The sequence below is a fragment of the Prionailurus viverrinus genome, chromosome B2, assembly GCF_022837055.1.
Source record: "Prionailurus viverrinus isolate Anna chromosome B2, UM_Priviv_1.0, whole genome shotgun sequence".
Lineage (NCBI taxonomy): Eukaryota > Metazoa > Chordata > Mammalia > Carnivora > Felidae > Prionailurus > Prionailurus viverrinus.
Genome location: NC_062565.1, coordinates 89,716,274 through 89,732,824, shown reverse-complemented (window position 1 = coordinate 89,732,824; position 16,551 = coordinate 89,716,274). Strand labels below are relative to the sequence as shown.

The 16,551-nt window shown below is 44.5% G+C and overlaps 1 protein-coding gene across 8 annotated transcripts in view; it reads left to right on the top strand.

Moving 5' to 3' along the window:
* Positions 1-16,551, top strand: part of FAXC (failed axon connections homolog, metaxin like GST domain containing) — a 101,190-nt gene that overhangs the window by 68,269 nt on the left and 16,370 nt on the right. For all 8 annotated transcript variants that reach the window (XR_007152106.1, XR_007152105.1, XR_007152104.1 and 5 more), the window contains one exon: positions 15,347-15,463. Coding sequence is in view for 5 of the 8 variants with exons in the window: in XM_047858358.1 (XP_047714314.1) it covers positions 15,347-15,463 (117 nt within the window). In the remaining 3 variants the exon portion in view is untranslated. The remainder of the gene's footprint in view (positions 1-15,346; positions 15,464-16,551) is intronic.

Below are 16,551 nucleotides of genomic sequence, written 5' to 3'. Positions count from 1 at the left end.
CTTCCATGTTATTGGTTTAAGACAGTTCTCCTTGCATTAGAAACCAGGTGGCCCAGGCTTTGATGTTCTCTCATGAGAACTTAAGGTCCTGACTCATTGTGTTACCTGGTTAGAAGGCCATCTTGCCTCCATGGAACAGTGAGCTGTAGCTGTCTAGGACAGGGCCAAATAGTTCTTCATGAACTATTAGCTCAAGCACCTATACAAGCCTTTGGTTGTGCCCCGGAGTTCTAGATCCAAGAGTTCTATGCCATCACGTATGGGAGGGATAACTTTGGTCTAAAAGATTTGATATGTTTACTGAGTACCTACTAGGTGTGAGGCATGGGGCTGGGTACTGGGGGTACCGTGTTAGCACTCAAGTAGTGCTCATCATCTAGTGTGATTTCTTTCTTCATTGATTTCACAATCTAGACAGAGTCACAAGGAACCATTCTGATGAGACTGTCAGAGCATCTGGGTACCAAATAAACCCCAAGTAGTTCAGTTCAGTAACCTGTTAGATGAGGGTGGTTTAGTATAGTCTGTTTAAACATTGAGGTTTTCTGCCAAATGTTATAATGTTGTAAGATTTAGTCTAGTTGATACAATTTTCCTCCTTGATCCATTAGTACTGAACAAGGTCAGGTGGTTTTGATTTTTTTTAATTAGGAAATTTTCCAGACACAGAAAAGTAGAATAGCAGTCCAATGAATAGCTTTATAATCACCATCTTGATTTAATGATTGTTAACATTTTGCTATATTTGTTTTCACTATTTGTGTGTGTGTGTGTGTGTGTGTGTGTGTGTGTGTGTGTGTGCTAGTATTTTAGAGTAAACTACAGATATCATGACATTAAACTTCCAAATGCTTTTGAATGTAGCCCTGATAGATTCCTCCTGTAGTAGGCAGCCTCCAAGATGGCCCCCAGTGATTCCTGCCTCCTGGTGTTCATCCTTTTGTATAATCCCCTCCCCTTGAGTGTAAGCTAGATTTATTGATTTGGTTCCAACAAATAGAATATGGCAGAAGCAATGGGATATCCTTTCCAAGGTGAGGTTATAAAAAGACTGTGGCTTCCATTTTGGGCATCTCCTCTCTCTTGTTCTTGCTGTCACTTGCTTGCTTTGACGGAAGCCAGCACTGTTGTGAGCTGCTCTATGGAGACGTCCATGTGGCAGGGAATGCATATCTCTGGCCAAGAGCCAGCAAGTACCCGAGGCCTGTGAATGAGTTTGGAAACAGCCTCCCTGAGTCAAGTCTTGAGTTAACTGCAACCCTGGCCAACTTCTTCATTATAGCCTGTGAGAAACCCTGAGCCTGAGGCACCCAGCTAAGGCTGCCTGGATTCTGGACCTGCAGAAACCGTGAGGCAATAAATGTTTGTTGTTTTAAGCTGCTGAGTTTTGGGTGCTTTGTTATTCGGCAATAAGAAATACACCTACATGGCTCCTGTCCTGTTAATCCCGGCAGGAGACTTAGTGACTGCTGAGTTGTGAAGAGTGATGCCAGGCTGTCAGCAGACCGAAGAGTGCTTATCCTGCTGTGGTGGGTGGCAGGCATCAGATCTCATTTGCCTCAAGTTTTTCAGTAAAAGGTTTTACATCTTTCAGAAGTAGAATCTTATCTTCTCGTCTCTCAAGATACTATTATGATTACCCATTCTGATTCTTAAAGGTTATTTTTATCTTGGCTCTGAAGAAATCTGTATCTTTTCCAAAGCAATAGAGCTTGGCACGTGGGAGGTTTCTGTCTCAGGATTCAGCGATCTTGGAGAAAGCAGTCTGCACTGGGGAGAGAGTAATGTGGTGTGTTTTAAACCGTGTAATGGTCAGGATACATGGACAAAAGCATTCAGTACAGGAGTAATAAGGTTTCCTATAAAGTAGGATAAGAATTCCGTCCTGCACTTAAGAAGAAGCTTCACACAGAACTCTGACGTGATATTTAGCATGGTCATGGGCATAGCATTTAAGAACATATAGGATTTCCATGTTTAAAGATAAAATCGATAGCTTTGATTTTATCCTAAGGGACCTGTGCCCATTGAGTGAATCTGAGTAAGATCCATCACTCTGGGCAGGCCCTAAACAGTTCTGGTGGTGAAAGATCTTTACCAGTTTTTGGTGCTTGCTTCAATGTTCGAAAGTGGTTGAGGATCCTGGGTTCTGACTAAGGTGAAACCTGAGATCTATAAAATGAATAAAAGTCCTTGAGGGCTCTGGAGACTGCTTGCATGGCCTTGATGGCCAAACACAAAACCTCCCATGGGAATCCACTACTAGTCAGTCTTCTTAAAAGGGTAAGTTCCTTATAAAAGGATTTGAACTTAAATTCAGTGTGACATTGAGTTCTGTCTGATGTGTTGTTTCACTAACCAAACCAGAATGTGGGGGCTACCAGATAGTCCTTATTGAATACAGAGATGGAACAGCAGGTTCCTTTGCCCGAATACAGGGCAGCCGAGACAGAAATGAAATTAAGGGGAAAGCCTCTCCTGGGATGTAGTTTGAGTTGAGTGATATGTATTCTTTACCCTCAGAAGGTGTACTTGGTGGGGGAGCCTGGGTGTCTCAGTTGGTTAAGCGTCTCACGCTTGGTTTTAGCTCAGGTCATGATCTTACGGTTTATGAGTTCAAGCCCTGCATTGGGCTCTGTGGTGACAGTGCAGAGCCTGCTTGGGATTCTCTCTCCATCTTTCTCTGCCCCTTCTCTGATTGTGCTCTCTCTCTCTTTTTCTCTCAAAATAAATAAAAAAACTTAAAAAAGAAAAAAAAAGGTGGTGTACTTGGGATGGTGAGGTGAGATTGGGGAGACCCATGTGATTTTTAAACCCTTCAGATTTCAGTCCAATGTGTAGTCAGACTCAGAAGCAACAGTATTGTAGCAACTTTAAGAAGAGAGATGAATAGGGGTACGTGGGTGGCTTAGTTGGTTGAGTATCCAACTTTTGATTTCAGCTGAGGTCATAATCCCAGGGTCGTGGGATCGAGCCCCACCTTGGGCTCTGTGCTGAGCATGGAGCCTGCTTAGCATTCTCTCTCTCTCTCTCTCTCTCTCTCTCTCTCTCTCTCTCTCTCTCTCCCTCCCTCTCTCCCTCTCCCTCCCTCCCTCCCTCCCTCTGCCTGTCTCTCCCTCTCGCTCTCTGTCTCCCCATCTCTAAAATTAAAAAAAAAAAAGAAGAAGAAGAGAGATGAATAAGGCCAATCATCAGTGAGTCAGTAACATTATGTCATCATTTGAGAGGTTAGTTGTAGTTCTTTGTGATTTCCAGGAGCTACTGTTTAATGATATTAAATTATAATAATACGTGAGTCTTAGCAGGCATTTGCCTCATTCTGAGGAGTACTTTCCTAATCTAGATTTCCCATGTGTGAAGTTTTTCCACTTGGTGCAAATCCTTTCTCCAAGTTTTCTAAAGTTACAGTTATATGCCCATGGAGGCTTTGGGTGTGTGACGTTCATAAGGTCGGACACATTATGAACACATTATGAGGACACATCATGAGGACTGAAGTATAGAAGAACAAATGCAACTCGTTCCTTATAGTGGGGATGGTATATACTTCCTGGTCTCATCCATAGAGAATCTGAAGAGCCGGGAGGGACATCATCAAAGAGGCGATGGGGAGGGAGAGGCGAGATGATTGGTTTTGGTCAGTGGGGACTCGGTCAAGACAGTTCATACAAGCTGAGAAAAATTCTTTTTGGGTGTTCTTTCAGAGAATCTTACAGAAAATTGCAGGGCTAGCTAGTTGCTTTCTAGAATTAAATCTGAGGAGGCGTTAAATTTAGGTGCTTCCTCTGGTGTTCTCCTTGATTAATAACTTCACATATAAGATAGCAACTCCTTTCTCCTCCGCAATGGAAAGAATCACATACACAGCAGTTTTAGAGCATGCTGGGAATATGGACAAGAGCTCTTTAAAGGAAGTAGCCCAACAAAGAGGGTCTGGTCAGGAGTGTAAGAGAGAACAGAAAGTAGATTTTATTTTTCCTTGTAGCTTTGCTCTGTTGGCGATTCATATGCGGAAAAAGAGCTTAATGTGTCTTCTGGAAAGTTGGCTGGCAAGATTCTGTGACATGTGCTATCTTTGGGGAAAGTATTCAGTAATTTTTATTTCTCAATTTTCCTCAAATTCCTAATTAAAGGTGAGAGAAGGACAATAGAGATGTTGGTGGTGTCCACATTGACTTCACTGGAATTATCTGCTTATAAGTCATATCAGTGCTCAAGTAGAAGGAAATTCACAATTTCTCTTTATTTCTTAGACTAACAGAAAAATGCATGCTTGAAATTTTTTTGACTTTAATTTCTCTCTTGAACTTATATTTTCTAGCAAAGCCCTTTCTCTCTCTCTCTTTTTAACTTTTTTAATGTTTATTTTTAAGAGAGAGAAAGAGTGCAAGCAGGGGAGGGGCAGAGAGAGAGGGAGAGACAGTATCTGAAACAGGCTCCAGGCTCTGAGCTGTCAGCACAGAGCCTGACACGGGGCTCGAACTTGGGAATGGCAAGACCATGACCTGAGTCGAAGTCAGACGCTTAACTGACTGAGCCCCGCAGGTGCCCCGCAGAGCTCTTTGTCTTAAGCTAAATGGCAGAAGCAGAGTTGGTCATGACCAGTGGAAAACGGGAGCAAAATTAGTAAGGGAGGGAACAGGCATGAGTCAGAGGTTCATTTCTGTAGCTGTTTCCAATGCCCTGAAGTAAACTTACTACCCACTATTCCATACTGATACATGTGCAGGTGGTCAGCTTTTACTTGGAAATATGTTAGTGGAGATTTATTTTCCTAGGAATGGGTAGAGTAAATATGGCCATAATTTCTGTTGTGATTCCAAAGGAAAGAGCTGGGATGAATGATGGAAGTTCTAAGGAGTCATATTTTTGTCCAGTGTTTGGAACTGTCTAACCATAGAATAGTCTGTCCTGCCCGAGAAGTGATGGAGAAGTCCCCAGCAGGATTGGGTTGGGAAATAGGTGGTGGGAAAGTGGGAGAAGGGATTTCTACACTGGGATAGATGTTGGACTGGTTCTGTCCACAGGCAGGACTTGTTGTGACTACTGGGGTTAAAATAGCAGTTCTAGGGGTGCCTGGGTACCTCAGTCAGTTAAGTGTCTGGCTTCACCTCCGGTCATGATCTTGCGGTCTGTGAGTTCAAGCCCTGTGTCGGTCTCTGTGCTGACAGCTCAGAGCCTGGAGCCTGCTTCTCCATCTCTCTCTGCCCCTCCTCCCACTCATGCTCTGTTTCCCTCTGTCTCTCAAAAATGAATAAATATTGGGGCGCCTGGGTGGCGCAGTCGGTTAAGCGTCCGACTTCAGCCAGGTCACGATCTCGCGGTCCGTGAGTTCGAGCCCTGCGTCAGGCTCTGGGCTGATGGCTCGGAGCCTGGAGCCTGTTTCCGATTCTGTGTCTCCCTCTCTCTCTGCCCCTCCCCCGTTCATGCTCTGTCTCTCTCTGTCCCAAAAATAAATAAAAACGTTGAGAAAAAAAAAATTATAAAAAAAAAATGAATAAACATTAACAAAAATTTAAATAAAAAAATAGCACTTCTAGGGGCGCTTGGGTGGCTCAGTCAGTTGGGTGTCCAACTCCGGCTCAGGTCATGATCTCACGGTTTGTGAGTTCGAGCCCCACGTTGGGCCCTGTGCTGACAGCTCAGAGCCTGGAGCCTACTTTGGATTCTATGTCCCCCTCTCTCTTTGCCCCTCCCCCACTCACACTCTGTCTCTCAAAAATGAATAAACATTAAAAAAAAATAGCACTTCTAGTTTGCAAAGTACTTTCACATTATTTTATCTTTTAATCCTTACAATAGCTCTCCATTCTAAGAAAGGGCAGAGATCAAACATAATTACAGCTATTATCATCTAATTGACAGTTTCTATTGTGATAGGTACCTGGTGGACAGAAAAGTAAACCAGAGGGTTATATGTCCTCAAACAGCTTAACAACTACGTGAGGAGACAGGACATGCACGTAAATAAGACTATGAGATGGCATGTATGAATTACCTGATGAGAGAGCTAGATCAGTGGTTCTCGAAGTGTGGTCCCTGGAGCAGCAACATCAGCATTACCTGAGATCTGTTAGAAATGCGGATTCTTGAGTCCCAGTCCATACCTACTGAATCAGAAACTCCTGGTGTGGGGGTAAGGGCATCAATGAGTGTTTTTTAAAAGGCCTCCAGGTGATTATGATGTGTACTTGAGTTGAAGATCACTGATCTCGTCCAGACCAATACTTCTCAAACTCTAGCATGATAAGAATCACCTAGAACAGTGTCATTCAAAGTGTGGCCCAAGCTCTGCAGGCCCTCCAGGTGATTTTGGCTGACCTGAAAGCTTATTGAAGCACAGATTTTTCTAGTCTCACTCCCAGACATTCTAATTCAGTAGATGGGATGTGAGAATTTGTGATGCTCATGGTCTCAGATTATTCTTTGTGTAGCTTTGCTCTAAGCCGTTATACCTCTGGGATTTAGCAAAAGAGTGGGAAATGAGAGGTACTCTGTGGGACCACAACAGTGAGGGTGGTCTTCACCGAGTAGAAGAGGGAGGACCTGATCTGAGTCTGATGGGAAGACTTAGGTCAGATAAGAAGTTGTTTGAGGCTGGGGGAATAGGATGAACACTCAGCATGTTTGACTGAAGTAGAGCATGCATACTAGCTAGACCTTGGTGTGCCCAGCTGGGGACTCAGGAAAGTTAGCAGCTGTCAGCTCTCACCCGTTCTCCCCAAGGTGGAGGCTGAGAGCCAGGCAGCAGGCAAACAGCCTAGGACCCGGAGTTGTTTCTTAGTTGCGCCATTATGTGGTCCTACCTCTAAGTGAGACTTTTAAGACCCACTTAGAAAAGTTCTCTGCTTTTCTCCTCTTCCCTTGATTCCCCTGCTCACCAAACCTAGCTTGCTTCAGCTCTACAGCTTGTTCTCTCAGTTTGGTCTGAATCTTCAGGCTTGGATTCTGACCATTCTTCTCAGACTCCATGTTGGTTTAGTTCTCCCTGGACAACTCTGTGGCTTTTTTCTCCATATTCACCCTTCCCCCTCATTTCTACCCATCATCTCAGTCCGTCCTAATGGGGGTGCGGGACCTGGCCAACATGCTCAGTCTTCTTCCATATATTCTCATCTTTGTTGTGTTCTGGTGTCTCCTGGTCAGCCCTGTGTTGCTGTCTATGACAGGAGAAGTGGAAGATACTGTGGAAAGAGCCAGAGGTCAGGCTTAGACGTCAGGATAAGCAGCCTTATATTAATGGGATCGCAAGATTTTGACCAGTGATCTTGATAAAGTCCAATCACAGCTCAAGTCTGAGGTACAAAGAGCAAATATCCTCTAGGGTCCCAGAATATTTTTGTTATTCTTAACTTAGCACCCCCACTCAATTTCTGGTCATCCTTGGGTGCCCCAATGGTTACTGCATCTGCATCATGGTGTTTGTCATGGGGAGGAGCTGCCCAAACCACTCAAGAAAGGTAAGATCAGATTCTAGAAACACCCAGGACCAGCTAGCATTCCCTAGCCCTCAGTGGAGCCAATTCCTTTTGCCCCTGCTGTGGGCTTTTCTTCTCCATGGCTCCTCCCCTCTGGCTGTTTGGTCCCTGTACTTGTATTTCTTCACTGGTCTCTCAAGAAGACCACTGGAAGATCAGGGCATGGAGTTCTGTGAAATCACCCTGAGCACCTGAAGTCACCCTGCTGTCATTTGCTGGATATACTCCACACTCTTTTGTGACGGGGGCTCACCCTTATAGTCAGGAGTGCTCTGCAAGGGAGAGGTGTTCCAGGTGCTTGGAGACTGGCCTCTGGTAGAGTATCCCTCAGGGAGTCTGATACCCCTCACCTCCCAGGGTTTCTGATATGTTCAGCCTTCATTTGCCCTCACCAGTGGTTCTGGTCCATGCTCCCAGCCTGGAGGCTGGCAGGGAGTTGTGGGTGCTCAGATATCTCTTAGCTGCTTCTGTCCCTCCCTACAGAAGCTGGTGGGGGTAGTTTACCTACTGAAGATAAAGCTCGAGTTGCCTCATCCCCCAAGCCTGTTCCTTTAGTACCCTTCAAAACTGCCCTTAGTGTTTTGTTTTTGCAATGTCTGGCTGCAAGATCTGGAACTGCTTGGTGAAAGCTGGTAGTGCTGAAGTCTTGAGACCTTAGCTCGGCCTCTTTGTCTCTAAGCAGAGTCAAATCTAAATTCAATTTCCCTCTTAAAATTACTTCCTGCCAACGTCCAAAAGGCCACAACTAGAGCAATTTGAGCAATAAAATATATAATGAAAGTACTGGATTATAAGCCATAGAATAAGATAAGTATTGATGAATACATACTTACATAAATAAATAATTGAATACATTAGTAGATGGGGGATGTAGGGAATAGTAAAATACTAATCAATACAGGTAGAAGGAGTGAGAGAAACAGAAAATCCTGATGAGGCAAACGTCATAGTAGTAATGCTGAAATCAGTGGGCCAAAGTTTGCAGAGAAACATGCTATTTATATAGTTTCAAAATAGCTCTCCCAAGATTCTTAATTGCAAAAGGAAAAATAGTACCACTACAGTGAAGAAATCTCACAGGTGCCATCTTTGCCACATAGTCAAGGTTAACCTTACCAATGATAAGACACACAGACATTATGGACCCTCTATTATGATGCCCTGAGAAGGCATATTAGTCGAGGGTTCTTCAGAGAAACAGACCAATAAGCTGTATGTAAATAAATAAATATATTTGGTATATGTGTATTTAGTGTAAGGTTTTAGCATAAGGCATTGGCTCATGCAGTTATAGAGGCTGATGTCACAAGATAAGCTGGGTGAGTCGGCAAGCTAGAGACCCGGGATTGCTGTTGGAGTGGTTCCAATCCAAACGTCAGCAGTCTCAAGACCCAGGATAAGCCAATGTTTCAATTTGAGTCCAAAGTCAGGAAAAAAGCCCACATCCCCATTTGAAGGCAGTCAGGCAGAAGGAATTCTCTCTTACTCTGGGGAGAGTCAGAACTTTTGTTTATTCTTCAACTGATTGGATGAGGCCCACCCATATTTGAGAAGGTAATTTGCTATACTCAGTCTCCACTTAAATATTAACCTCATCCAAAACACCCCCACAAAAATGTCCAAAATAATGTTTGACCAAATAATTTAGCACTCCGTGGCCTAGTCATGTTGACACATAAAATTACCTATCACAGAAGGGTACATTATTACTTCCATGGAATTCTCGCCAAAAATGTATGACCTAACCTGCTTTTTAAAATTTGTTTATTTATTTTTAAGAGAGATGGTGAGAGAGAGAGAAAGAAAGGAAGAAAGAGAGGCAGAGAGAGAATCCCAAGCAGTCTCTGTGCTGACATGGGGCTTGCAGCCATCAACTGTGAGATCATGACCCGAACGGAAACTAAGTCAGATGCTTAACTGACTGAGTCACCCAGGCATCCCTGCATGACCCAGTCTAATCATAAAAAACCTTAGACAAACTCAAATTGATGAACATGGTGCAAAATAACTGACGAGTATTCTTTAAAAATGTTGAGGTTACGAAAGACAAGGAGAGTGAGGAAGTTTCAGTTTGGAGGAGTTAAGGATACAGGACACCTAAATGTAGTGTGGGATCCTAGACTGGCTCCTGGAACACAAGGCGACGTTAGTTGGAAAACTAATAAAATTTGAATGGAGTCTATAGTGCAGTTAATCGTTCTGTATTCGTGTTAATTTCTTAGTTTTTTTTTTTTAATTTTTTTTCAATGTTTTTTATTTATTTTTGGGACAGAGAGAGACAGAGCATGAACGGGGGAGGGGCAGAGAGAGAGGGAGACACAGAATCGGAAACAGGCTCCAGGCTCCGAGCCATCAGCCCAGAGCCCGACGCGGGGCTCGAACTCACAGACCGCGAGATCGTGACCTGGCTGAAGTCGGACGCTTAACCGACTGCGCCACCCAGGCGCCCCTCTTTTTTTTTTTTTTAATTTTTTTCAACGTTTTTTATTTTTTTGGGACAGAGAGAGACAGAGCATGAACGGGGGAGGGGCAGAGAGAGAGGGAGACACAGAATCGGAAACAGGCTCCAGGCTCCGAGCCATCAGCCCAGAGCCCGACTCGGGGCTCGAACTCACGGACCGCGAGATCGTGACCTGGCTGAAGTCGGACGCTTAACCGACTGCGCCACCCAGGCGCCCCAATTTCTTAGTTTTGATAAATGTGCTGTGGTTATATAAGATGTTGATATAAGCAGAAGCTGATTAAGAGGTAAACAGGAACTCTGTTTTTGTAACTTTTCCGTAAGTCTAAAATCATTTCAAAATAAAAACGTGTTTAAGTATTTTTTTTAAAAGTTTATTTATTTATTTTTAGAGAAAGAGCAAATGGGCGAGGGGCATAGAGAAGGAGAGAGAGAATCCCAGGCAGGCTCCGTACTGTGAGTACAGAGCCCGACATGGGGCTTGAACTCACAAACCACAAGATCATGACCTGAGCCAAGGTTGGATGCTTAACCGATTGAGCCACCCAGGTGCCCCTCAAAATAAAAAGGTTTTAAAAAGCTTCCTGCCATTTGGTACTTGAGGACTTTTTAATAGCAGAGTATATTTTAATATTCTCTAAATTTATAACGTGTGTGTGTGTGCATACACTTGTAATGTTGTATCTGTCAGTCAGCATTTTCCACAAATGCTAAACTCCATCCATTTTTTTTGGAGGCACCTTTAAAAATCCTAGACTTCTTTTCTTTCCTTTTTTGGTTTTTCTATATTCTGTATTCCTAACTAAAGCCTTTTTTTTTTTTTTGTAAATGATCACAGCTCAACCCTCCTTCTGTTCCAGAAGGAACATCCCTGAGACTATGATCTGTGTATATGAGGCATGTTGCAGGGAGCAAAGAGTATGAGGCCAGAGATCAGAAGATCTGAATGTCAGGGGCACCTGGGTGGCTCAGTCGGTTGGATGTCTGACTTCAGCTCAGGTCATGATCTCGCCGTCAGTGAGTTTGGGCCCCGCGTTGGGCTCTGTGCTGACAGCTTAGAGCCTGGAGCCTGCTTCGGATTCTGTGTCTCCCTCTCTCTCTGCTCCTCCCTCACTCATGCTCTGTCTCTCAAAAGTGAATAAATGTTAAAAAAAAAAAAAAAAGATCTGATGCCAGCCTTATTAGTCTGGTTCTATTACTAACTCTGTGAACTTTTAGTTTTAATGCTCTGACACTAAATGGGAAATTTGGGCTGAATACTATATGTACAACTTGATGTACGGATTCAAATGATTTTATATGTATATAAACTCTTTTAATTTTTAATGTTTATTTTTGAGAGAGAGAAACAGAGAACAAACAGGAGAGGGGCAGAGAGAGACAGAGACACAGAATCAGAAGCAGGCTCCAGGCTCTGAGCTGTTAGCACAGAGCCTGACACAGGGTTTGAACACACAAACCATGAGATCATGACCTGAGCTGAAGTCAGATGCTTAACTGAGCCACCCAGGCGCCCTCAAATGATTATATTTTTTTTATTAATTTTTTGTTTTTATCAAGGTCCCATGTGCTCTGTTTTTAGGTTTCCCAAGGTTTTTTTTTTTTTTTTTTTTTTTTTTAAGTTTATTTATCTATTTTGAGAGAGAGAGAGAGCACAAACAGGTGAGGGGTGGAGAGAAGGACAGAGACAATTCCAACCAGGCTCCAGGCTCCACACTGTCACCACAGAGCCTGATGAGGGGCTTGAACTCACGAACCATGAGATCATGACGAGCTGAGATCAAGACTTGGATGCCTAACTGACTGAGCCACCCAGGTGCCCCCCCAGTTTTTTTTGTTTATTTATCTGCATTTTTGCCTCTTGCCCCCAGAGTGTTTGGATTTTACAACAGCCATCACAATTTACTGACTTCATTCTGGCATTTCCCTTAGACTCTCTCTCTCTCTTTTTTAATCAAACTGAGGGGATCCACAGTTTCTTTTCTTTCTTTTGATCAGGAAGCTACTGTAGTTGTCCTCTATCTTGTTTTTCTTCTTTCTGGAGGGAAGAAAAGTTTTCTTATGTTAGGGCCTTGAATGGGCTGAGCCCTGGCACAATCCTGGAGGGACCATTGGCTGGCACACCTCTCTTGCCCCTGCACAGTGGCATGAGAGCTCTGGGGCAGGGTGCTTTGGCCAACCTGCGTCTCTCATGCCAGCACTAATGCCAAGGCATGGAGCCAGCAGGGAGCGCCATTTAAGAAATAACTGACACTCTTGAGAACAAATGATTTACCCAGGTTTGCTTTGTTATTTTTGCCCAGACAATATTTTTTCCGTGTGTTCCCAGCATACAGGTAGTGGGCTTTTAGATCCCAGGGTAAGACCCAAATAAGGGAGACGTTGGTTGGCAATGGAAACCCCTGAGGGCTCTGGCCTGAACAGCTTGCTCGTTGTCACCAGAAAAGACAATTTGGGCATGTTCAGCAAATTGTAGGGCTTTCCTTGGTCCTTGTGTTGTTGTTTTTAACTTCCTTTTATTTTTAAATTTTTTTTTTCAACGTTTATTCATTTTTGGGACAGAGAGAGACAGAGCATGAACGGGGGAGGGGCAGAGAGAGAGGGAGACACAGAATCGGAAACAGGCTCCAGGCTCTGAGCCATCAGTCCAGAGCCTGACGCGGGGCTCGAACTCACGGACCGCGAGATCGTGACCTGGCTGAAGTCGGACGCTTAACTGACTGCGCCACCCAGGCGCCCCTTAACTTCCTTTTAAAATTGAGATGTAATTGACATGAAACATTGTGTCAGGTGTACAAAGTGTTGGATTGGATACATTTACATATCACGGTAGCTCAGTAGCATTAGCCTCCAGCTTTACTTATGCCATGTTGGCCTGTTAAGTCACATTCGCACCTCCAGCCATTTCTCTTCCCAATTTGTTTACTGTCATTGGATACTTAGTGTTGTCAGCTTGCTGCTCAAGAACAGTGAAGTGGGTGGATATTTTTGGAGTATAGCATCTAGAACCATGCTGGCATGTAGTAAACATTGTATTTGAGTTTGTTTCATAAAAATAAGAAGTTTTTCCTACTTTCAAAGAACTTACCATATAGTTGGAAAGATAAAAACCCACCAGCACAGAGCACAGTATGGAAAAAAAATGCTACTCAAGAGGCAGGGCGAGAAGAGGCAAGACCCTATCTTCTTTTTTTAATTTTTTTTTTTTTTTATTTTAGAGAGCAAGCATGTGAGTGGGGGAGAGGGGCAGAAGGAGAGAGAGAGAATCTTAAAAAAATTTTTTTTTACATTTATTTATTTTTGAGAGACAGAGCACTAGTGGGGAAGGGGCAGAGATAGAGAGAGAGAGAGAGAGAGAGAGAGAGAGAGAGAGAATCCAGAGCAGGCTCCAGGCTCTGAGTTGTCAGCACAGAGCCTGACATGGGGTTCGAACTCACAAACCATGGGATTGTGACCTGAGCTGAAGTCGGACGCTCAACCGACTGAGCCACCCAGGCGCCCCAGAAGCAGAATCTTAAGCAGGCTGCACACTCAGCACAGAACCCAATGTGGGGCTCCATCTCACGACTTCGGATCATGACTTGAACCAAAATCAAGAGTAGGATGCTAGGGGTGCCTGGGTGTCTCAGTTGGTTAAACATCCAACTTGATTTGGCTCAGGTCATGATCTCACGGTTCATGAAATGGAGCCCTGCTTCAGGCTCTGCGCTGACAGCACAAGCCAGCTTGGGACTCTCTCTCTCCCTCTCTGTCTGCCCCTCTCCTGCTGGCACATGTGTGCTCTCTCTCAAAATAAACATTCAAGAAAAAAAAAAAGAAAAAAAAGAGAGACACTTAACTGACTGAGCCACCCAAGCGCCCGAAGAACTATCTTCTGTGTGCTCTCCTCAGGTCACCTCATTTATTCGTCTAAACAACCAGCAATTCCTCCCATTTTGTGGTTCATAAATTGAAGTCAATAGGCGCAAAAGGCCTTAAAGTCCTATAAGGTCATGTGTGTAATAGCGAGATTTGAACACAGAGCTGTGTGAACTGAAAGCTCCCATTACCACCAGAAAGAATAGAGAAAGCTTTGAAAGGAGGCTGGTGCTGGACCTTGAAGGATGGATAGAATTTACCAAATGGAGAGAAGTAGGGGGCACATACAGGTTGTAGGGGGCAGGGAAAGGGGTGGGCACAGCATGGGCAAAAGTGTAGCCTTGGGAAGCACGAAGCGTGCTTGGGAATGGCAGGTGTTCCCCAGGTGTGCTAGAATAAGGGAGGAGTGACAGACAAAGCTGGAACATGGGTTGGAGGCAGAGCATCCTGAGCCTGGAATTCTGAGTTCGGGCTTTATTTCATAACCCATTTTACAGCCTATTGAAGGTATTTGTGAAAGGGAGTGACATGGTGAAAAGTCTTGTCATGGTGACTTAAGTTCAGGTGGGATATGGAATGGGCTGGAGAAACAGAGGGGCTGCTGTCATGGAAGCTAATGTGTGAGGTACATAGATACAGTGCATGATGCCATTCAGCCTCACAATACCCCTAAGGGATGGGCACTGGTAATATCCCCATTTTCCAGGTGGGCAAACTGAGGCATTGAGAGGTTAAGTACTGACCAGCCTACCACAGTGAATAATGATGTTGCCAGGATATAAACCACCTGTGCTGCCTCTGTATGCCACAGCACCTGAGGAGACGTCCGGGGGCCATTTTAACAGGTCATGTGTGATAGTCCATGTGGCGAGGACTGAACTAGTTCAGTAGTGATGGAAAAGGAGAGATGGGAGCAGCAGTGCGAAACACCATCGTATGTGAGCCTGATCCCAGGGCTGGACCTGTAACTTCATGGCTTCTGTTTATGTAGCGTTTCCCGCGGAGGCTGGTGCTCAGTGGCGAGAGCGTTGCTGAGACCGTGGGGCAGCATGGACAACCTCGCCTCCAAACTTCCTAAGTAACTTATTTTAGGCTTCTTGTTTTTCCTGAGGAAATGTATTAATCTAAAAAAGCAAGTGCTGAGGTTGGTGTTCTTGGTTTGAGTTACTTTTGAGACCATGTAAGCAAACTTCCAGGTGTTCTCAAGCATCTCAGGCTTTCAGTTCTAGCGTTTGAGACAAGAAGGTGGCTCCAGAGGGCTGGGGGTGATCAGATCTCCCTTTTGCCCATGAACCTCCTCCCTCATCTGCTTCTCTTGATATGTTCCCAGTTACTTCCCTGTTTTGCTATTGTATGGGTTGACATATAAAATTATTCAATTTGTTTTGTTTCTAATTTTTTTAAGAGAAAGGGGGTGCATGCATTTTGACTCTGCAAAGCTTTTGACACGCAGTTAAATGAACCTATAATTCATATGTGCTGAATGCCATGGTGACTGTGTAGGGCAGTGTGGGCCAGCCCAGTGACCTCTGTGCTCTGTCTGTTGCAGGTGATAAGAAGTACATCATGGGGCCCAAGCTTTCTACTCTCGATGCCACTGTCTTTGGACACTTGGCACAGGCAATGTGGACCTTACCTGGGACAAGACCTGAGCGGCTGATCAAAGGCAAGCCCTACAAACCTCTTCAGGTCTTGGGAGTCGCTGTGGGGTGAAGGCAGGGGTAACACAACAGAGAATTCTAGGCCATTGCCTGTGAACTTGACTGTGCTTGATGGAGACATCAGGCTGTCGTGTCCAGGGCCAGGGTCAGTTTATTGTGCTTAGGATATGTAGGGGTTGAGGAGACGCTGGGCTTCTTACCTGCCATCTTGCGTCAACAAGGTTGATACAAATCGTACCGTGTTTTACACCAGGGCTTTTCTTTCAGCTCCTTACATAGTGGACTTAACACTTGTTGAAACAGGGCTTGCATTCCACCTCATGCACTTGTCTTGTTGGTCTTCCTTAATTTCCTTTGGACAGTGGTGGCTCACCACTTTCTGGTATATCCAGTGCTGCAGTAACCATGGTGGGGTGGGGCTGATGGGGCTCACTGCCCATCTCGAGGCTCCTTTTGAGTCTGAACTGGTCTCACATATTTCACATGTAGGTATAGGAACATATGTTTCTGTGTCATTTGACTTCAAAACATTCTTTTCTCCCCTTCCAGTGGGTGTCTGTAGATGATCCATTGAGAACAGTAGAGCTAGTAAGTTCAAGCGGTAAAAATGGAGGCAATGTTAACCAATGTTTTGTAAGCTTGGTTCTATGCAAAATATTGTTATTATTATTAATAGTAGTAGTTAGTAGTAGCCACAGCCCTAGTAGTAGTACATTTTAGCCAGAGAAACACAGCCTTGTGTCTCTGTTGTGTGATCTTGGCTGTAAGGCCTACCAGAGTTAACTTATAGTTGGAGTTGGAAGTGAGGATGAATGGGACCAGCCTAGAGGATGAATATATGTGTGGAGGTGAAGGTAGGGGTGTTAAGCCAGGAGTAAAATTCACTTTAGCAAGGGAGCAGGGAAAGTGAGCTCAACGTGGTTTGATGTCAAGGGACCAGATCTTGATGTGTATGTGGGGAGGGCGGTGCAGACTGAAGTGGGGGGATGCACATGGCAGCTGGGCCATCTGGGAGTCTTCCCCTATGTTGGTAGATGGGAGCTGTTTGGCGTCATCTCCACTTAAGTGCCTCGGGCCCGGGGATGTGGGGATC